Here is an 18,186-nt window from a genome sequence, read left to right as displayed (position 1 = left end):
TACTTTCCAAGAAAACAGAGGGTGGGCTAGTACCTGCTAAGATAACAGTAATTGTGGCAAATGAAATACCTTCCAAGAAAAGAGAAGGTGGGTGGGCGGGGCTAGTACTTAGTAAGATAAGACTGATTTTGGCAAATGAGATACCCTCTAAGAAAGTAAAGGGTGGGTGGACAGGGTTAGTACTTGCTAAGATAAGACTTATTTCGGCAAATGTCATATCCCTCATAAAAAATACGAGGCGGGTGGGCGGTTCTAGTATTTGTTAAGATATAGCTCATTTTGCGTCTATTAATCTTGTAGAAACTTGTGAAATTTAAAGGTGTTAAATTGCAAATTTCCATTGTAACGAGTTAAATCTTTAGAGATTAATGGAGTCGGCCATGATACAACATCAAGTATATCACGTAAAATTTGAGACAAGTTTACAGTTGTAATTAGGTTATTTTCGGAAAATAGTTATTTCTCTAGAGATGTTTGGGTTCGGACCCCTAGATGTGAATGCTTCAATCACAATGTATACAAAAAAATCTGAACGCACTCATTTCAATTTAACCTATAAAATTGACCTAACCTAAAAATTATGATTTATAAAGTCGCTTTCACGTTCGAGTCCATTTTAAGAATGGTTATTAAAAAACATGGTATGAAAAAATAATCTACATGTTAAAAGGTACAGATTTATGTCTACAGATTAACCAGATGTCGACGTACACCCACTCTGAAAAGTTTTACAACATGAAATCTTTGTCTAGTATTGTTCAGAAATGCCAGATTTGTCCCTACTTCACAACATCATCGTTCTTTATGGAAAATCATGCCAAACGCAACCATTCTTTAATGATGCATTTCAGCTGTGATGACAATGTAGAAACTTATTGCTGTCATGACTGCAACTTCCAGACAGATTTTATTGTCACTTTGAAGAAACACATTAAAGAGTGTCACTCAAGTGAAAAAAACAACCTTCAGCCAGATATTAATTACAGTATTCACAACTACAGTTGTAAAAATTGCGATTTCGAAACTTATACCTCAATTAAACTTCTTGAGCACACTACAGCTTGTCAACGAACCACCAATTTAAAATTACACACAACTGGAAAACATCTACAAAAAATTTGCTGGTATATGTGTGAAAAATGTACCTACAAGGCCAAAAGAAAAGCTCATTTAAGTAGACATGTCTACCTCAAACACACAGACAAAAAGGACATCAAATGGCAGAAGTGTGATCATTGTCCATATGTGACAAAAACCATAGAACGATTAAGATTACATATAAGGAACAAACATTTGGGTGATAAAACCCAGTGGTATCACTGTGATAAATGCTGGCACAAAACCAAATATAAACGTGGAATGAAAGCACACATGAGAAATGTACACAATGAAAATAAACCATTCAAATGTAAAAAGTGTTCGCGCACTTTTCAAAATCCGGACAGCTTGAGAAGACACACAATTAACAAACATACGGACGATGACAAGATTCAGTGGCATCAATGTGAACAATGTCCATACAAAGCTAAAACCAAGTCAAGCTTGTGGAAACACATAATTAATATACATGAAGATGGCAAGAAATATCGTTGTGATTACTGTAGATACAAATCATGTAGTTCGTTTGAAGTAGAAGAACATATGAACACTAAACATTCACAGGCCAGTGAAGTTAAGTGGTATCAGTGCACAAAATGTCCACATAAATATAAAACTAACGGATCTTTAAGACGTCACCTGCGCAAGCAGCATAAAGAATTCTCTGGAAAGTATCAGTGTGATCAGTGTGATTTTAAGACGACAAGTGCGCAAATTTTAAAAGACCATAAAAATTGCAAACATGTAAGTGACACTGAAGCTGAGTGGTACCAGTGTGAGGAATGTCCAGCTAAATATAAAATTAAATCGTCTTGGAGACAACACATGTACTTGAAACATCCAAGTGGTAACAAGTATCAGTGTGATCAATGTGATTATAAGGTGAATTGTTCGCAGTGTTTAAAAGACCATGTAAATAACAAAAATGTATGTGACAGTGAAGCTGAGTGGTATCAGTGTGAAAAATGCCCAGTTAAATATAAAAATAAATGCTCTTTGAGGCAGCACATACGCTTGATACATCCAGGTGGTAAGAAGTTTCAGTGTGATAAGTGTGAATTTAAGTCACGTTATCGCCGTCCTCTAGAAAAACATATAAGTAGCACTCATTGATATAATTAACGTGCGACAAGTGACCTTATGGAATTAATATGGTTATAAATACGTAGAAATGAATTTATTTGTAAATGGTGGAAAGACATTTGTAATTTTCTACAAATATACAATAAAACAATGTTTGCGTATTGTTGGTTGCATAAGTGTTGCCAGAGTACGTTCACAAACCCCGAGCAACTTTGACAATCACTAGTTCTAACCTAACAAAAGTTATTTGTACTCCAATTTATTCATTACAAGACAGCGTCACACCTATCTTACTTTACATTTAAATGTTTCTTTCTTTCGTGCTTTTGCAAATTCCACTTAATTTTATTTCTGTATGGACACATTTTGCACTCAAACCACTGCACGTCCTGATCGTCTGAATGCTTGACGAGTATGTGCTTCTTTAACGACGCACTTTGCTTAGTTTTATAAGCACAATCCTTGCATTCGTACCACTTCACATCTTTAGCATCCAAATGGTGGTCGTTTACGTGTCTATTCAAAGCTGACGTACGAATAGCTTTATAAGAACACTGTTTACATTCGTACCACTTAAGGTCCTGTTCTTCTGAATGTCGCACAGCCAAGTGACGCTTCCAAGTATCTTTCAATTTGGCTTTAAATTGGCAAAATTTGCATTCATACCACTTTATGTCTTTTTCATCTAGATGTCGTCGGCGAATGTGCTTCTTCAACAAAGTTATCAATTTAGCTTTGTATGGGCACTTCTCGCATTCGTACCACTTAACATTGTGCTCTTCCACATGATGCGCGTTTACGTGGAACCTCAAAGTCCCTTTTCTTTTAGATTTGTATGGACATTTTTCACATTCATACCACGTGATGTCTTGTCCTTTCAGATGACACACGTTTGTATGGATTTTCAATTCCGCCGAATATTTCGTTCTGTATTCGCACTCTTTGCATTCATACCACTTGATATCCTGCTCGTGGATAACCTTAACGTGCCGTCTGAACTTAAACCTGTACTTGGTTTTAAACGAACACTCTTGACACTCATACCATCGGATGCTCCTCTCGTCGGTGTGTTGCAGATACATGTGCGATTTTAAGTAGGATTTTTGTTTGAACTTGAAAGAACAAATCGCACATTGATACCAGATTATCTCGTCGTCGTTCAAGTGCTTCGAAATTTTGTGCTGCTTTAACCAGCTTTTTGTTTTGTACTTGTGCTCACACTGGTCACATTTGTACCAGGTGGAGACGTGGTTCAAGTGTTTCGATATCGTGTGTTTGTTTAACCAGACTTTGGACTTGTATTTGTGGTCACAGAAGTCACACTTGTACCAGGTGGAATCGTCGTCAGTGGAAGGTCGAGCAGTTTGGGTGTTTTTCAAACAACTGGCGATATGTTGCAACCATTTAAGCATAAAGTAGGTCTGGAAGCTGCACATTTCACAAATATATTTATTAATGGTGTATTCTACTTTGGAATAATTTTCTTCAGGCTCTTTCTTGATTCCGTGGTTTTCGTCGACGTGTTGTTTGTAGTGGAGGGTTAATTCTGACCGAAAGTTGCATTCTTTGCAGTAGAAAAATTCCAGGTTGGTGTTTTCACAATTGAAAGGTGTTAAGTTGTTTATAGTTGACATTGTTGAGGTATCTAAATCGATTTTGTTGTACTGTAAAGTAAGTGCTGTATTTTTTCCTACCTGACTACCCCTTGTTTTTGAGTTATGAAATTTGTTTGATTTTGACCAACATAACCTCACAATTTACATTGAAATTGAAACGACTATTCATGTTAAGTAAAATAGTAAAATTGATGGAGGTGGAAAACAGAAAACACAGTTTTACTGGATAAATGTGCTTTGAGTAAAAGGATGTTCAATTAAGAATTGAAAAAGGACTAAAATTATAAGCTTATAAAGTGTGTTGCCTAATTAAACACAGTGAGGTAGGCAACCCACATCGCACTAAATTTTTAACCTGAATAAAAAAGAATCACTACAGTAACATTTATTAAATTTTCATCAGCACTAATCAATTTTCTTTGATATATTTTGTTTGAAACGAAACTTCAACTTTTCAATGTCAATAGAATTCACCAATTTTTCAGTATCATATTCTTCATAAAGGTGCGAATTTTCTTTCAAAATCGCGTCAACAGATTTGGCTCTAGCCTTCCTAAGACTGTTTATTAACCATGGGGCTAATGATAAACTTAAACTTTTAGCTGCTTCACTTGACTCTAGACATTCTTTATATACATTTTTTTCCGTATTTGTGACTACAACCCGCCTCAAATGCGTCTTCAGCTTTTTTAACAGTGTTGCCGCAGTTTGGTCATTTTCGGTATTTCCAGTGCAGGTTTTATTGTGACGAAAATAATATAACTGGAAGTACGTTTGGAAGCCGCACTTTTTACAGACGTATGTTTTGACATCCGAACGAATTTCTCGGTTCCGGGGGGTGTGGTATTTTATAATATGGTTCCTCATACAGATGGTGAGCTCTGTTTGAAAGTTGCAGTCTATACAGAGGTAAATTTCCATGTTCTTCACACAGTTGAAAGGCAATCGGAGTGAGCGGTGGCGCCTGCAGTGGTTCACCATCAGGAACGCCGACTTTGTAAAATATGGACATCCCTTACAGTAGTGGACGTCGTGCGGCAAAAATTTTACGCGCCGCATTAACTTTTCGGAATATTCTAAAGTGGACATCTTGATTGTCTAAAATTTTCGAGTATTCAAATTGTAGTTACTTTATTTTGTTATACTTTATGTGCTTAAATAAGAAATTATAATCCGCTGGAACGTTTTTTATTTATTGAGGTTATGTTTTCAATAATAACAACAAAGTGTCACCTAGAGTACGTTCATGATCACGACTAAATGTCATTCCAAAATTTTTTAATGTGTTAATTGGAATTAAAATTGTCTATATTTACCAATTTACCTAAATAAGCATTAAAAATGGTGAAAGTACACATTAATTTTATCTTGCACGTTTTATTGCAATTAAAATAATTATCTGTATTGTTGGTTGCATAGTCACTGCATTATATCAATTTATATGATCTAAACTTCCATCACAATTGAGCCACACTATTGAGATCATGATCATGATGATTGAGCTTGGGATGGATATGGGTGGGGCTTAATTTTAGGCTTGTTTTTTTTCTTAATATACATAGTATTCTTTGAACAACAGTAGAGAAATAAGGATTTTGCAATTAAGCTCCGCCCTTTGGCTCACGACGAATAAAAAAATCATCAGAATTGAGATAGGGCGGGTGGGTGGGGCTTATATTTTGCCTTTTTTTTTCAACATACATAGTCATCTTTTCACAATAAGAAACTTAGAACATGATTAAAATGGTACATTTTTGCAAAGAAATGTAGGTTTTCACTTAATTGCAAAATCGATATCTCTTTATTCAAATTTTCCATTTTAAATATCTTTTAAGTTTCATGTTCTGAAAAGAAGTCTATACATATTAAAACAAAACGGCAAAATATAAGCCCACCCGCCCCCCCAATGTCAATTGTGATGATTTTTTTATTGGTCGTGAACCAAGAAGGCGGAGCCTAACTGCAAAATACTTATTTCTTAACAATAAATTAAAAACATGTTTTTGTGTATCGTGTTGTTCAAAGAATATCAAGTATATTAAGAAAAAAAGGCAAAGTACAAACCCCACCCACCCACCCCATCTCAATTGTAATGATTTTTTTATTCCTAGAAATTTAAAACACGTTTAAATTGGTAAATTCTTGTAGACAAATGTGGATCTTGCAATTAAGCCCCACCCCTCGATCTGACAACCAATGAAAAATTCACCACAGTGTAGAAGTGAGATTTGGGCGGGTATGGGTGGGCCCTAATCTTTGACTTTATTTTTTTCTTAATATACGTAGTATTCTTTGAACAACACGATACTCAAAAACTTGCTTTTAATTTCTTTCGTAAAGAAATACGGATTTTGCGGTTAAGTTCCGCCTTCTTGACTCACGCCGAATGAAAAAATCATCACAATTGAGATAGGGTGGGTGGGCGGGGCATATATTTTTCCTTTTTTTTCTTAATATACACGCCATCTTTTCACAACAAGAAACTTAGAATATGGATAAAATGGTACATTTTGAAGGAAATATGGATTTTGCAATTGTGGGGCGGAGCCTAAAGAAAAGCAGTGTATACATATTGAAACAAAAAGCTAAAATATAAGCCCGCCCACCCGCCCTATCTCAATTGTGATGATTGTTTTTATTCGCCGTGACTCAAAGAGGGCGGAGCTTAACTGCAAAATGCTAATTTCTTTACAAGAAACTAAAAAAATGTTTTTGAGTATCGTATTCAAAGAATCCTATGTATATTAAGAAAAAAAAGGCAAAAAAAAACCGCTCACCCACCCCATCTCAATAGTGATAATTTTTTTATTTTTATTCTTAGAAACTCAAAACACGTTTAAAATGGTAAATTTTTGTAAGGAAATATGGATTTTGCTATTAGGCTCCGCCCCTAGGTCTGCCAACGAATGAAAACTTCATTATTATTAGATCATAGCAGGTATGGGTGGAGCGTAATCTTTGGCTTTAATTTTTTCTTAGTATACATAGTATTTTTTGAAAAACACGATACTCAAAAAATGTTTTTTACTTCTCGTGGAGAAATAAGGATTTTGCAGTTAAGCTCCGCCCTCTTGGCTCACGACGAATAAAAAAATTCATCAGAATTGAGATCGGGTGGGTGGGCGGGGAATACATTTAGTTTTTTTTTATACTATTATATATTATACATCTTTTCACAACAAGAAACTTAGAACATGACATTTTTGCAAAGAAATATGGATTTTGCAATTATGAGGCGGAGCCTAATTGCAAAATTGATATATTGTTTTAAGTTTCATGTTGTAAAATGAAGTCTACACATATTAAAACAAAAAGACAAAAAGTAAGCCCGCCCACCCGCCCTGTCTCAATTGTTATAATTTTTTTTATTCGCTGTGAACCAAGGGGGCGGAGCTTAACTGCAAAATACTTAATTCTTTACTAGAAATTAAAAACATGTTTTTGAGTATTGTGTTGTTCAAAGAATACTACGTATATTTAGAAACAAAGCCAAAATATAGACCCCGCCCACCCACCCCATCTCAATCGTGATGATTTTTTTTTATTCTCAGAAACTTGAAACATGTTGAAGACAATAAATTTTTGTAAGGAAACATGGATTTTGCAATTTGGCTCCGCCCCTAGATTTTGTCAACGAATGAAAACTGAATTACTATTTAGATCAAGACAGATATGGGTGGAGCTTAATTCGGCTATATGTAGTCATCTTTTCAGAACAAGAAACTTAAAACATGTTTAAAATGGTAAATTCTTGTAGACAAATATGGATCTTGCAATTAAGCCCCGCCTCTCGATCTGACAACGAATGAAAAATTCATCAGAATTGAGAATTGAGATCGGGGCAGGTATGGGTGGGGCCTAATCTTCGGCTTCATTTTTTTCTTAATATACACAGTATCTGAAAAATACGATACTCAAAAACATGTTTTTAAATTCTCGTGGAGGATTTTGCAGTTAAGCTCCGCCCTCTTAGCTCACGACGAATAAAGAAATCATTACAATTGAGACAGGGCGGGTGGGCGGAGCTTATATTTTGCCTTGTTTTTTTAATATGTGTAGACTTATGTCGATAACAAGAAAATTGAAACGTCCAAATTGGTAACTTTTTGTAGTAATCAACTTAGGGCAAAGTTGAATATCTCAACGTCAACAGCAACTTTATAAATTCCGCTTATATTATTTTGTTAAAAAAATCGCAGAATCAAATAAATAATTCTCTTTATTAACGATTTAAGACACCAACTGACATTAAATCATGTACAGTAAGTAAAACACTGAAAATTTAAAACATTTAGATGGTAGTACGAACGCTGAGAGTAAAATTAATTTCCCATTACACATTTACTTACAACACCCAGGAAAATCATTCTGAACCATGTTGGGTCTTCAAGTGGCGTTTCAGCCCACTACTGTACTTCGTTTTGTGTGAACACTTGTCACAATAATGCCACTTAGTCTCGCTCGAATGCAGCGTCTTCGCGTGCGTTTTGAGATTCTTCGAGTGCTTCGTTTTGTAATTACAGTGGTCACACTGATGCCACTTAATATCCTCCTCGTTCAAATGAACCGCATTCACGTGATTCCTCAACGTGAACTGCCTCTTAGCCTTATACGAACACTTGTCGCAGCGAAACCACGTAATCTCGCTCCCAGTTAAATGGTAACTATTCACGTGCATTTTCAGCGAAAACTTGTGCTTGGTCTTGTACGGGCACTTTTCACACTCGAACCACACGATTTCATTTTCGTTGGAATGCTTGTTAAACATGTGCAGTTTTAAGTTTTTCATTTGCTTGGTTTTGAAAGCGCAGTGGTCACACTTACGCCACTTGACGTCTTTGTCTTGCACGTGCACGGTGCTTTGGTGGTCCCTCAAGCCGGGCTTGGTTTTGGCTTTGTAGGGGCAACTTTCGCATTTATACCACTGGATTTCGTTCTCGCGCAAGTGTTTGTGGATTTTGTGCTTCTTTAAGTGCGAGCTGGAGTTGGTTCCGTAGGAGCACTGGTCACATTTGTACCTTTTGGAAACTAAGTGAGTGGTATTCAAGTGGCTGGTTAAGTAAAATTCGAATTTGGTTTTATATGGACACTGTTGACATTTGTACCATTTCGTGTTTTTTTCGTCCATGTGGTGAACGTGGACGTGGATTTTCAAATAGCGTTTTTGTTTGGCTTTGTATGCGCATTTGTCGCAGTGGTGCCACTGGATTTCGTCATCTTTCAAGTGGTTTGTGATTTGGTGCCCCCTTAAAGCGTTGCTGTATTTGGATTTGTAGTTGCACTTGTCACACTTGAGCCACTTGCGACCCCGACTTTGTTTGTTTTGAAGACAAGTTTTAGTGTGTTGGAGGAATTTTAGCACGAAGTAGGTGTCAAAATTGCAGTTTTTACAGAGATAAGTTTGAACGGTGTAGTCTTCAGGGTTTTCCGGTTTAATTCTGTGAAAGGTTTCAATGTGTTGCTTACGAAGGATACTCAATTCGGTTTCGAAGCTGCAATATTGGCAACAATATAGTTCGATGTCAACGTTTTCACAGTTAAAGGGTGTAAATGGGTGGTCTGTGACACGGTCTTCCTTTATTATAAATTCCATATTACTTATCTACCCAGAAGAAATATTTTGTTTTACCTGAATTTGTTAAATTTTAGTTTTTTTCGAAGTGGGGATACGTTACCTAGGTTTTACCTTACACATTTACGGAAAATCATGTTTATAACGATTAAGGGGGGCTTATTTGGGTTCATAGTGTGAAAATTCGTCGCCCCTGCCACATAACCTCACTTTTGGGTTGGGTACGTTCACAAACGCAACAAATGTCACTTTTTGACAGTTGTATTTTAAATGATTACAATTTTAAAATAGTACAATTTCTAGTTTAGTGTTTCATTTCTACGTGCTTTCTCAATCCGCTGCTATATTTCGACTTATACGCACACTGTTCGCAGTGATACCACCTGATTTCACTTTCACTCAAATGTTTATTTATGTGCGACTTCAACGATCCTTTATGTTTGGCTTTATACGAACATTTCTCACAATAATACCACGTAATTTCACTTTCACTCAAATGATGACTATTCACGTGCATTTTCAACGAGTATTTTTGCTTAGTTTTATAGTGACACTTCTCACACTGGTGCCATTTAATTTCACTATCTTCCAAGTGTTTATTAACCACGTGCACCTTCAAATTCTTGATTTGCTTGCTTCTAAAAGAACACAGCTCACACTTATGCCATTTAATGTCCTTCTCGTCTACGTGCACCCCACTCACGTGCTGCTTCAACGTGTACCGAGTTTTGGCTTTATACGAACAATGTTCACACTGATACCACTGGATTTCACTTTCACTTAAATGTTTGTTGATTCGGTGCTGCTTTAAGTGCGCTTTGATGTTGGTTTCGTACGGACACTGATCACACTTGTACCTTTTCGTAGTCTCGACTAAGTGAATGGTGTATTCGTGTCTGCGCAAATACAAATCGAACTTGGTTTTATAGGGGCACTTTTGGCATTTGTACCACGTGACGTCGTCTTCGTGGTGGACGTGCAGGTGGATTTGTAAAGACCGTTTCTGTTTAGCTTTGTACGGACACTTGTCACATTGGTGCCACTTGATTTGGTCATCTCGCAAGTGTTTCGTGAGTTTGTGGATGCGCAGCACGTTTCTGTGGGTGGTTTTGTGGCCGCATTGGTCACACTTGTACCACTTGAAATCCTGGATTTCTTTGAAATGGGTGCGGACTTTGTGGATGTTGATGGACTCTAAGAGTTTGGCTTTGTATGGGCATTGGTCACACTGAAGTAGTTTCAAATTTTTTCTTTCCATTGATAAGTCAGAGGTTTGATTATTAACACAAGCTTTGATGTGACGGAGCCACGTTAGGAGGAAATGTGTCTCGAAGCAGCATTTCGAGCAGACATAATTTTGTACCAGGAAATCGTCAATTTTTGTTGTAATTCCGTGGTTTTTCGAAATGTGGTTTTTCAGTTGGATGGTTAAATACGTTTGGAAGTTGCAGTCCTTGCAGAGGTATCTTTCAATGGAATTGTCGCAGTTGAATGGTACCACTTTGCCATAGTGCGATTTTAATCGAGAAAACTTGGGAAAATATTCCAGAATCGACATGCCGTTCAAAGTTGTGTTTAGTTTGACTATTTTTTTATTTTTCCTAAAATAAGCAAAACATGACAGTTTTGTTTTTGAGGTTATGTCACTTTCATATGGTCCGTTCACAATCACAACAAACAATCAAGGACTTATTTTAGCAAATTATTTGCGCTATTTGCAACACTATTAACAAACTTTAGTGAAAACTCAGTTGGTTACAGTTTTCGAGTTATATTTATTAGTGAAAAGTGGTTTCGCAAAGTATTTTTGAGGTTATGTTTACGGAACGTCAGAGTGCGTTCACAATTACAACAACAAATAAATAAAATTTATCTCGATTTGTTTGTTTTTAACATATTTATTGCACATTTTCGGTATTTACTAAATTCATAGTCTTGTAAAGTTTACAATCACCATTTTAATGCATATTATTTATATGCCACTGCAAATGTCTAACAAAATTTGTTTTATAAAGACAGTGTTCACAGTTGTACCACGTTTCCAACTTTTTCGCCACCAAATGCTTCGTTTTTTCGTGCCACGACAACGTATACTTCCACTTAGTTCTATAGCTGCACTGTGCACACTCATACCACTCGATATCTTTACCCCCGGAGTGCATAGCAGCGATGTGAGTCTCCAAATAAGTCTCGTCTTTGCTTTTATACGAACACTCGCTGCACACAAACCACTTACTCCTCGCTTGGTTCGAGTGTATTTTCTTCACGTGTAGTTTCAACAACCTCCGATTTTTACCCTTGTACGGGCACTGCTCACAACTAAACCACTGGATCTCGTCGTCTTTCAAATGTTGGGTTATTTTGTGGGAGTTTATGCGGTGTTGGTACAACGTGGTGTACTCGCACTGGTCACATTTGTACCAGAAGGACTCGTCATGGCCGAAGTGGACCCTCGCTTTGTGGCCCCGAAGCGACGGCAGCCACCTCGCACTGAACGAACACATATTGCATCGGTACACTTTGGAATTCTTGTGTCTCTGCTTTGTTCGGATGCATGAAGACGTGTGTTGGAGCCACTTTAGTACGAAGTAGGTTTTGAAGCCACATTTTTCGCATCTGTAATTCTGGACACTGTGGAATTGTTGGACTTTGTAGGAGAAGTCTTGTCCTGGTTTGATGTGGCAGTTCTTGATGTGTTTTACCAGGACGAAGGTCAGGTTTGTTCGGAAGGTGCAGTCCTTGCAGGTGTATGGTTCGACTGATGTGTTTTCGCAGTTGAATGGTTTAACTGGGGAACGGTGACGTCGGACGTGGTTCACCAGGAGGAAGGGGGATGTGGTGAAGTAGGGGCAGAGTTTGCAGCGGTGAACGTGGGGTTTTAATGTTGACATTTTAGTTTGGTTAACTAAATTCAGTTAGCTTTTATTAAATTTGTGAAACTGATTGTTTTGACTGACTAGTTAGAAGAGCACTGTTCGTCCTTCTTGATTTAATTGTTAAATAATTTGTATTTGTAACGTTACAGAGGTTATTATAACCTACAAATGTCAATTTAACACCATTATCACTGTGCGAAAAAAGTCCCTAGAAGTGCAACACTGTTTCGATCAGTAACCAATGTAAACGTGTATTATGTGTTGCCTATACTTAATTGTGATTACAAATTATGAACGTACTTCATCTTTTACACAATCAATGTTGCTGAACCAAAACCATTAATAGCGTTAAAAGAAACTCCCCCCAGTTGTATTTTTATTAATAAAAACGATATGACAGTTATAAAAATTCACTTGACAAAACTTGACATTTCCAACCCAAGTGTCGTTGCAGATCTATAAACACGGAATACACCATTCAAAACTGGCCATAAATACAATTTCGAATGGTGTATTCCGCATCTCACAAATCCTGGATTCTTCGATTCATGACAAGAAATCCCCCGACGAATTCGTTTCAGCAGTTCAAGTCTTGCAACTGCATACCTTTCAACTGTGAAAATACCAACATGGAAGTCCATCTCTAATCAATATTGGTATTTTTACAGTCAAAAAGGTATAACGATGGTGAGATTTTCCGGTTTTCCACGATTCAACCATTTTCCAGTGTAGCTGAAATCTAGAAAAGGAAATTGTGGCGTTAATGTGATTCACATTTGGATAAAACGTGAAAAACTTGTTTGTACGGGCACTTTTAGGCACAAAGATTGAAATTAATCCGTTCGGCACACTTTTCTCACAAACATAACCTCAAACTGCAATAGTGGAAGTGTCAACTATGTCAAAACAGGAGAAAGTCCCTATTGGTTGCTGTTTTCTACTGAATCAGAAGTCCTCAAACTATGTAATACAACAAAAAAAACTCCTCTTATTTCAAAATATATATTTATAGCTCCAATTGCTTATCTAAGTGGACCATATTTACATGAGTTTTTAAATTAGAATGTTGTTTAGCTTTATAAGGACACACTTCACACTTATACCACTTAATCTCCTGTCCCTTCAAATGGTGGGCATTTATATGCCGTTTTAAATTCGACGTATAACAACTTCTGTACGCACATTTTGCACATTCGTGTTCTTTCAATTTACACTTTCGTGGACTGTTCAGCTGCACCTGTCCACATTTATCCCGCCGCCGACGATGCGTATTTATGTGTCTCCTCAAATTCCCTTTTTGTTTAGCTCTATAAGAACACACTTCACATATATACCATTTGATTTCTTCCACGTCCAAATGACACGCATTTATGTGGCACTTCAAATTCGAACTTTGTTTAGCTTTGTATGGACACTTTTTACACTCAAACCATTTAACGTCGTCTTCGTTTATGTGCCGTATGTTAATATGTCTTTTCAAATTGGAAAAATCTTTACTTTTGTAGGGACACTTTTGACACTGATACCAGTATATGGACACGTTTTTGCGTTTAAATGTGTTCCAATTTTCGTTGTTTTTTAAACATCGTGTGACGTGTTGAAGCCACTTGAGCACGAAGTGTGTTTCAAAGCTGCACTGATCACAAATGTACTTTTGGATGGAGTACGCATTTTTTCGTTGTTTTTTCCTCGATGCGTGAAACTTTGTCACGTGTTGTTTAAAAAGGACCGTCAATTCTGTGTGGAAGTTGCAGTCTTTGCAGTAAAAAAATTCGATGTTGGAATTTTCACACTCCCAAACCAACATTTGGCTTATTTAACTTAGTTCCACTGGTTTTAAGGGTGCCGTCTGGAGGCAAAATATCTGCCTGGTCAAAGTGAGAATAAAACGACCCGGGAGATGCTGCCTCCTGTTAGTGAATTGCTAAAATGTGAATAAATGCAGCACCGATCCGTAGAATTCTACATTTTACTGTACGGAAATAAGTTTTAGTACACAAGCCGCAGTGCCTGTCTAGCCATAATAGTTGCAAACAAAACCCGGGTACCTGAATTTACCCTTGACCGTTCAAAACCGGAAAGATGTAAAACTCACTGATTCATTTTCCTATTTTGGCTACAGTTAATTCTTTCCAGTTATTTATTTTGTTTCCGTACTTAAATTGTTTTCGGTAAATATATTAAATATATGTAAATATTAAAGTAGGTACCTCCTACTGTCGGGGAATTATCTGTAGATATGTGATTTATTCCTATCAAGGATGTGTTGTTTGTCTGAATTACAGGAACATCATGTAAAGCAAAAATTGGTCGCGCCAAGGTACTATTTACGAACGGGAGGGATTTTCCACATTTGTAGGCCAAACTTGAAATAAGAGAATTAACAATATTTCCGGTATAAGTAAATACTTTGGATTTGCATATAGAGGGTTATTATTATTTTCCTACTATCTGCACTGTCGGACACGCCCATTCATTACAAATAGAATATTTTTGGCGGAAAATTTTTCTTAAACTTAATAATGTATAAGAGTTTGGTTTTGTTATTTACTTTATCGTTTGCAACAAAACAATAGTAATAAAAATAAAAATATATTTACCAAGTAAATAACAATAAATTGTTAAAATTATTAGCCGCAATCGTTTGAAAATGAATAATAACGTGTCCTTGAAGCTATTAGCCACATAGCAAAATTTTTTACTTTCTTCAACGTAAATCATTAGTACGTTGTGTGCAAGTAATTCTAAGCATTCAACGGTGGTTTTTTATGTAAGTACTAAAATATTCATGTTAATTATTTTGGCGGCTAACTGCATGGCAGAAGGCAGTTTGTTTAAAAATTTGACTTTGCTTAAACTGTTTGTTAGTATATCGTTTTGTAAGGATTTAAATAATTAATTTTAAATTTTTAATAGAAGCAGCTGCTATTTTTAATGCATATTAACTTTGACTTGCACTTTTAATTTTACGTATATCATATGCTTGCGCATCGTAAACCTCATTTTTTTGTATAAGGTGTAAATATTTTTTGTTCACTACATATTTGTCATACTGTTTCGGAAAGATTTAATTTTAAATTTTAGGCTTGAACAACAGCTTGAACGTAATTTTAAATTCGGAAAAAAATTGTTACTCAAATGGAGTCGAAAGCGTGTACAAGGGATAATTTCAGTCCGCAATACCAGTCCCACTTCCGGTGACAAACAAAAGTTGTTAAATTTATTGTAGGTGGTTGTTTACATCTGGCTGGTAGAAATGGTCGAGTCCTATGAATGTAATTGTTTGAAATGCACGTAAAGTACCTTTTTTCGGCAAAACTCAGTTTTGGAACAGTTGCCAATGTTACTACCACTTTGTCAGTGTCTGCCTAAAACATAGTTTCGGTCGTCCACTTACAAATTATTTGCACTATATTTTTGTTGTTACACCTTATTTTATAATAATGGCTCGTGACAAATTTTATCTACGCAAAAAAAAAACAAAACGTGCAATTAGTACAAAAAATTGTACAAACAGTAAAAAAACACATAAGTTTATTGAATCCATAATTTCTGAAATTGTAGAAAATGTTGAAAAAAATAAACAATCAACTAAAGATTCAATATCATAGACTCAATAAACTCGGGTTTTAGCGACAGGCACCGGCGGTCGAAAATGCAGCAGCATCTGTTTGTAATAAACCTGTCGCAGTGTCGCAATCCCATTGTAGCAAATCTAACACCCCATGTAGTAAATTACCAATCTTTATCCGACAAAAGTATGACTAATTTATGATGCAAGACAACAAAATAAAAAATTTTGTCCTCAGTTCTACAGTGAAACTTCATGCTGTAATAAAACGTGAAAAAAAAAAATCAGTTTCAGTTGTGTTTTATGAAAATTTTCGTATTTTCAAAACTATTTTAATTTTGTACTTGTGGTGCTTTTTTGGAATAATAAAATATATCTGACGTATGTTACAACTAATTTTTTAAGTAGAAAAAAAACTGGACTGGGAAATTATTATAGAATGAAAAAATATCGGAAAAACGGGAAAATTATTCGTCCTTTGACAGCTTCCGTTGCTGTATTAAACGGTTAAAGTTACATAAAAATCATGTATGATGGAATTGTTCCCTTCTAAAAGTTCTAAAAAAAAGTCCGCGACAGCATACGTCAATCTTTTAAGGTCGACTCAGTATAACCTTTTTTATGGTAAAGAATTTTTTTCTAAAATAATCTAATATAAAATTCTGGTGTCACAGTGTTTGTAACCAATCTCCTCCGAAACGCCTTGACCGATTTTTATGAATTTTTTTGTGTATATTCGGTAGGTCTAGTAAACTATTTTTTAAACCCCTAAGTGATAAGGGTGACCCACCAAACTTTTTTTATTTTTTAGACATTTTTTATTTTTATTTTTTTAAGATTTGCCATCAAAAAATACATATAACCCTAAATTTTGACCCTTCTACCACCAACCCCCATTTTTTAATAACGATATGAGTATCTTTGCTTTCATCCACAGATGCGTAATAGGGTTGCAAGATGACCATTGAATATAATCATTGTCGTACGATAAATTTTTATGTATTTATTTTAATTTAATTTTTTATTTAACTGTGTACCAAAATATTCACTAGAAATGCCAAAACAACGTTTGGCGGGTCGGCTAGTTTCTAATATTGTATATATTTTAATTATATTTCTTCAGGTAATTATTGTATTTTATTTTTTTAATTCAATGTTTCAGGTAGAATGATTTTAATAAAACGTTAGCGCTAATTGCAATCTACTCATTCTTTACTCATTATACTCGTATTGTTAAATATTTTTATTTCGCTGTTCATTAGGGGTCCCACAGTGTTGTAGAACACAGGCCCGCAGTTTGATTGTTACGCCACTGGATGGATACGTTATTTTGTCACTTCTAAAAACCGAAATGGTATTGTAAAATCGGAAATGCGATATCAAAATTTTATTCCGATAAATCGCTGAGTAAAAACAGCTCCCCCTGGTGGACAAGGTCCACATTAAATTAAGTCTGCAACCAAACCAGAATCTAAGTAAACCTGTATTCTGCTACGGCATCATAGCGCGTTTAATGGCGATTTCTCGTTTCAACAGATTCTGTCTTTTCGAGAGTTATTTACCTCAGTCGTGAATTTTTTAGGATTATAAATGGTATCAAAAGAAAGCTGACACTTTTCCCCAGGGGACCTCCTATCTCAGAATGCAAATCACTTCAGCACTTCTTCAAAAAATGCATCAATGTACCGGTTAAATCTGGTGTAAAAATTGGTCAACTTTATATTTTTTTTTTGTAAAAACTGCGGACTAGATATGAATATAAATATGGAGGTCCCCTGGACTCAAGTTTGTTAATTCGAAATATAATTTTTTTAAAGCGATATATCCCGTATTTTTAAAATGCAACTCCGGAAACCACGACGATGTTTTCAATGTATTTAGTATAGGGCGAAACCGATCCAGACGCGAGCCTTAACGTCACAAACGTAACTTACGTTCTGAAATTAATAAGAAAACGTGCGTGGAATGTGCACGCGGGTCAATATTGTGCAAAAACTTGTCTGCATAGTTTTTTGATTTTTTTTTGCTGAATTTTTTTGAGGTTAGGTTGGTTTGAGCGTCCGGTCCATCCAACAAGCGTCGCATTGTTTTCAACAGAAAATGTTTTAAAATTGATTGCCGTTTTTAGAATTCATAAAAATACATATACATATTTTATTAAACGAATTTGAATGATTATTTGCCATATAAATGACGTAAAATGTAAAAGTCCCTACTAGGTGTCAAAATTGATCTCGTGGTAGGCAACCAAATATACACACTTTAAGTTACAATGTTTACTAAAATTGTTTTTCGTGCAAATGATAAACCTTAGTCGATTTATAAACGTTGTTGTTCGCCGTTGAAGGTAAATTTTCATAGAAAAGTATC

At 35.8% G+C, this 18,186-nt stretch overlaps 5 protein-coding genes across 5 annotated transcripts; 1 reads left to right on the top strand and 4 right to left on the bottom strand.

Moving 5' to 3' along the window:
• The first annotated feature begins 559 nt into the window (after nucleotides 1-559).
• LOC135140123 (zinc finger protein draculin-like) lies at nucleotides 560-2,333 on the top strand. Its single transcript, XM_064070537.1, has 2 exons — nucleotides 560-641; nucleotides 691-2,333. The coding sequence occupies exons 1-2, from the start codon at nucleotides 639-641 to the stop codon at nucleotides 2,209-2,211; spliced, it is 1,524 nt and encodes a 507-aa protein (XP_063926607.1). The 5' UTR covers nucleotides 560-638; the 3' UTR covers nucleotides 2,212-2,333.
• LOC135140124 (zinc finger protein 555-like) lies at nucleotides 2,261-4,119 on the bottom strand. The gene is made up of 2 exons (XM_064070538.1): nucleotides 3,876-4,119; nucleotides 2,261-3,826 (listed from the first exon to the last, which is right to left on the bottom strand). Exon 2 carries the CDS (start codon nucleotides 3,813-3,815, stop codon nucleotides 2,472-2,474), a length of 1,344 nt encoding a protein of 447 aa, XP_063926608.1. The 5' UTR covers nucleotides 3,816-3,826; nucleotides 3,876-4,119; the 3' UTR covers nucleotides 2,261-2,471.
• Nucleotides 4,120-7,998: 3,879 nt separating this feature from the next.
• On the bottom strand, nucleotides 7,999-9,584 carry LOC135140092 (zinc finger Y-chromosomal protein 2-like). The gene is made up of 2 exons (XM_064070502.1): nucleotides 9,484-9,584; nucleotides 7,999-9,426 (listed from the first exon to the last, which is right to left on the bottom strand). Exon 2 carries the CDS (start codon nucleotides 9,388-9,390, stop codon nucleotides 8,161-8,163), a length of 1,230 nt encoding a protein of 409 aa, XP_063926572.1. The 5' UTR covers nucleotides 9,391-9,426; nucleotides 9,484-9,584; the 3' UTR covers nucleotides 7,999-8,160.
• Nucleotides 9,585-9,673: 89 nt separating this feature from the next.
• On the bottom strand, nucleotides 9,674-12,260 carry LOC135139946 (zinc finger protein 431-like). The gene is made up of 2 exons (XM_064070312.1): nucleotides 11,404-12,260; nucleotides 9,674-10,970 (listed from the first exon to the last, which is right to left on the bottom strand). The coding sequence occupies exons 1-2, from the start codon at nucleotides 12,258-12,260 to the stop codon at nucleotides 9,674-9,676; spliced, it is 2,154 nt and encodes a 717-aa protein (XP_063926382.1).
• Nucleotides 12,261-13,251: 991 nt separating this feature from the next.
• Nucleotides 13,252-14,052, bottom strand: LOC135139945 (zinc finger Y-chromosomal protein 2-like). The gene has a single exon (XM_064070311.1). It carries the CDS (start codon nucleotides 14,050-14,052, stop codon nucleotides 13,252-13,254), a length of 801 nt encoding a protein of 266 aa, XP_063926381.1.
• Nucleotides 14,053-18,186: the final 4,134 nt, after the last annotated feature.

Source organism: Zophobas morio, unplaced genomic scaffold (genome assembly GCF_036711695.1).
Source record: "Zophobas morio isolate AGI-343-1 ecotype UQ-CSIRO unplaced genomic scaffold, CSIRO_AGI_Zmor_V1 ptg000038l, whole genome shotgun sequence".
NCBI classification, from domain to species: domain Eukaryota; kingdom Metazoa; phylum Arthropoda; class Insecta; order Coleoptera; family Tenebrionidae; genus Zophobas; species Zophobas morio.
The sequence above is the reverse complement of the archived record's forward strand: the minus strand, read 5'-3'. Positions and strand labels throughout refer to the sequence as shown.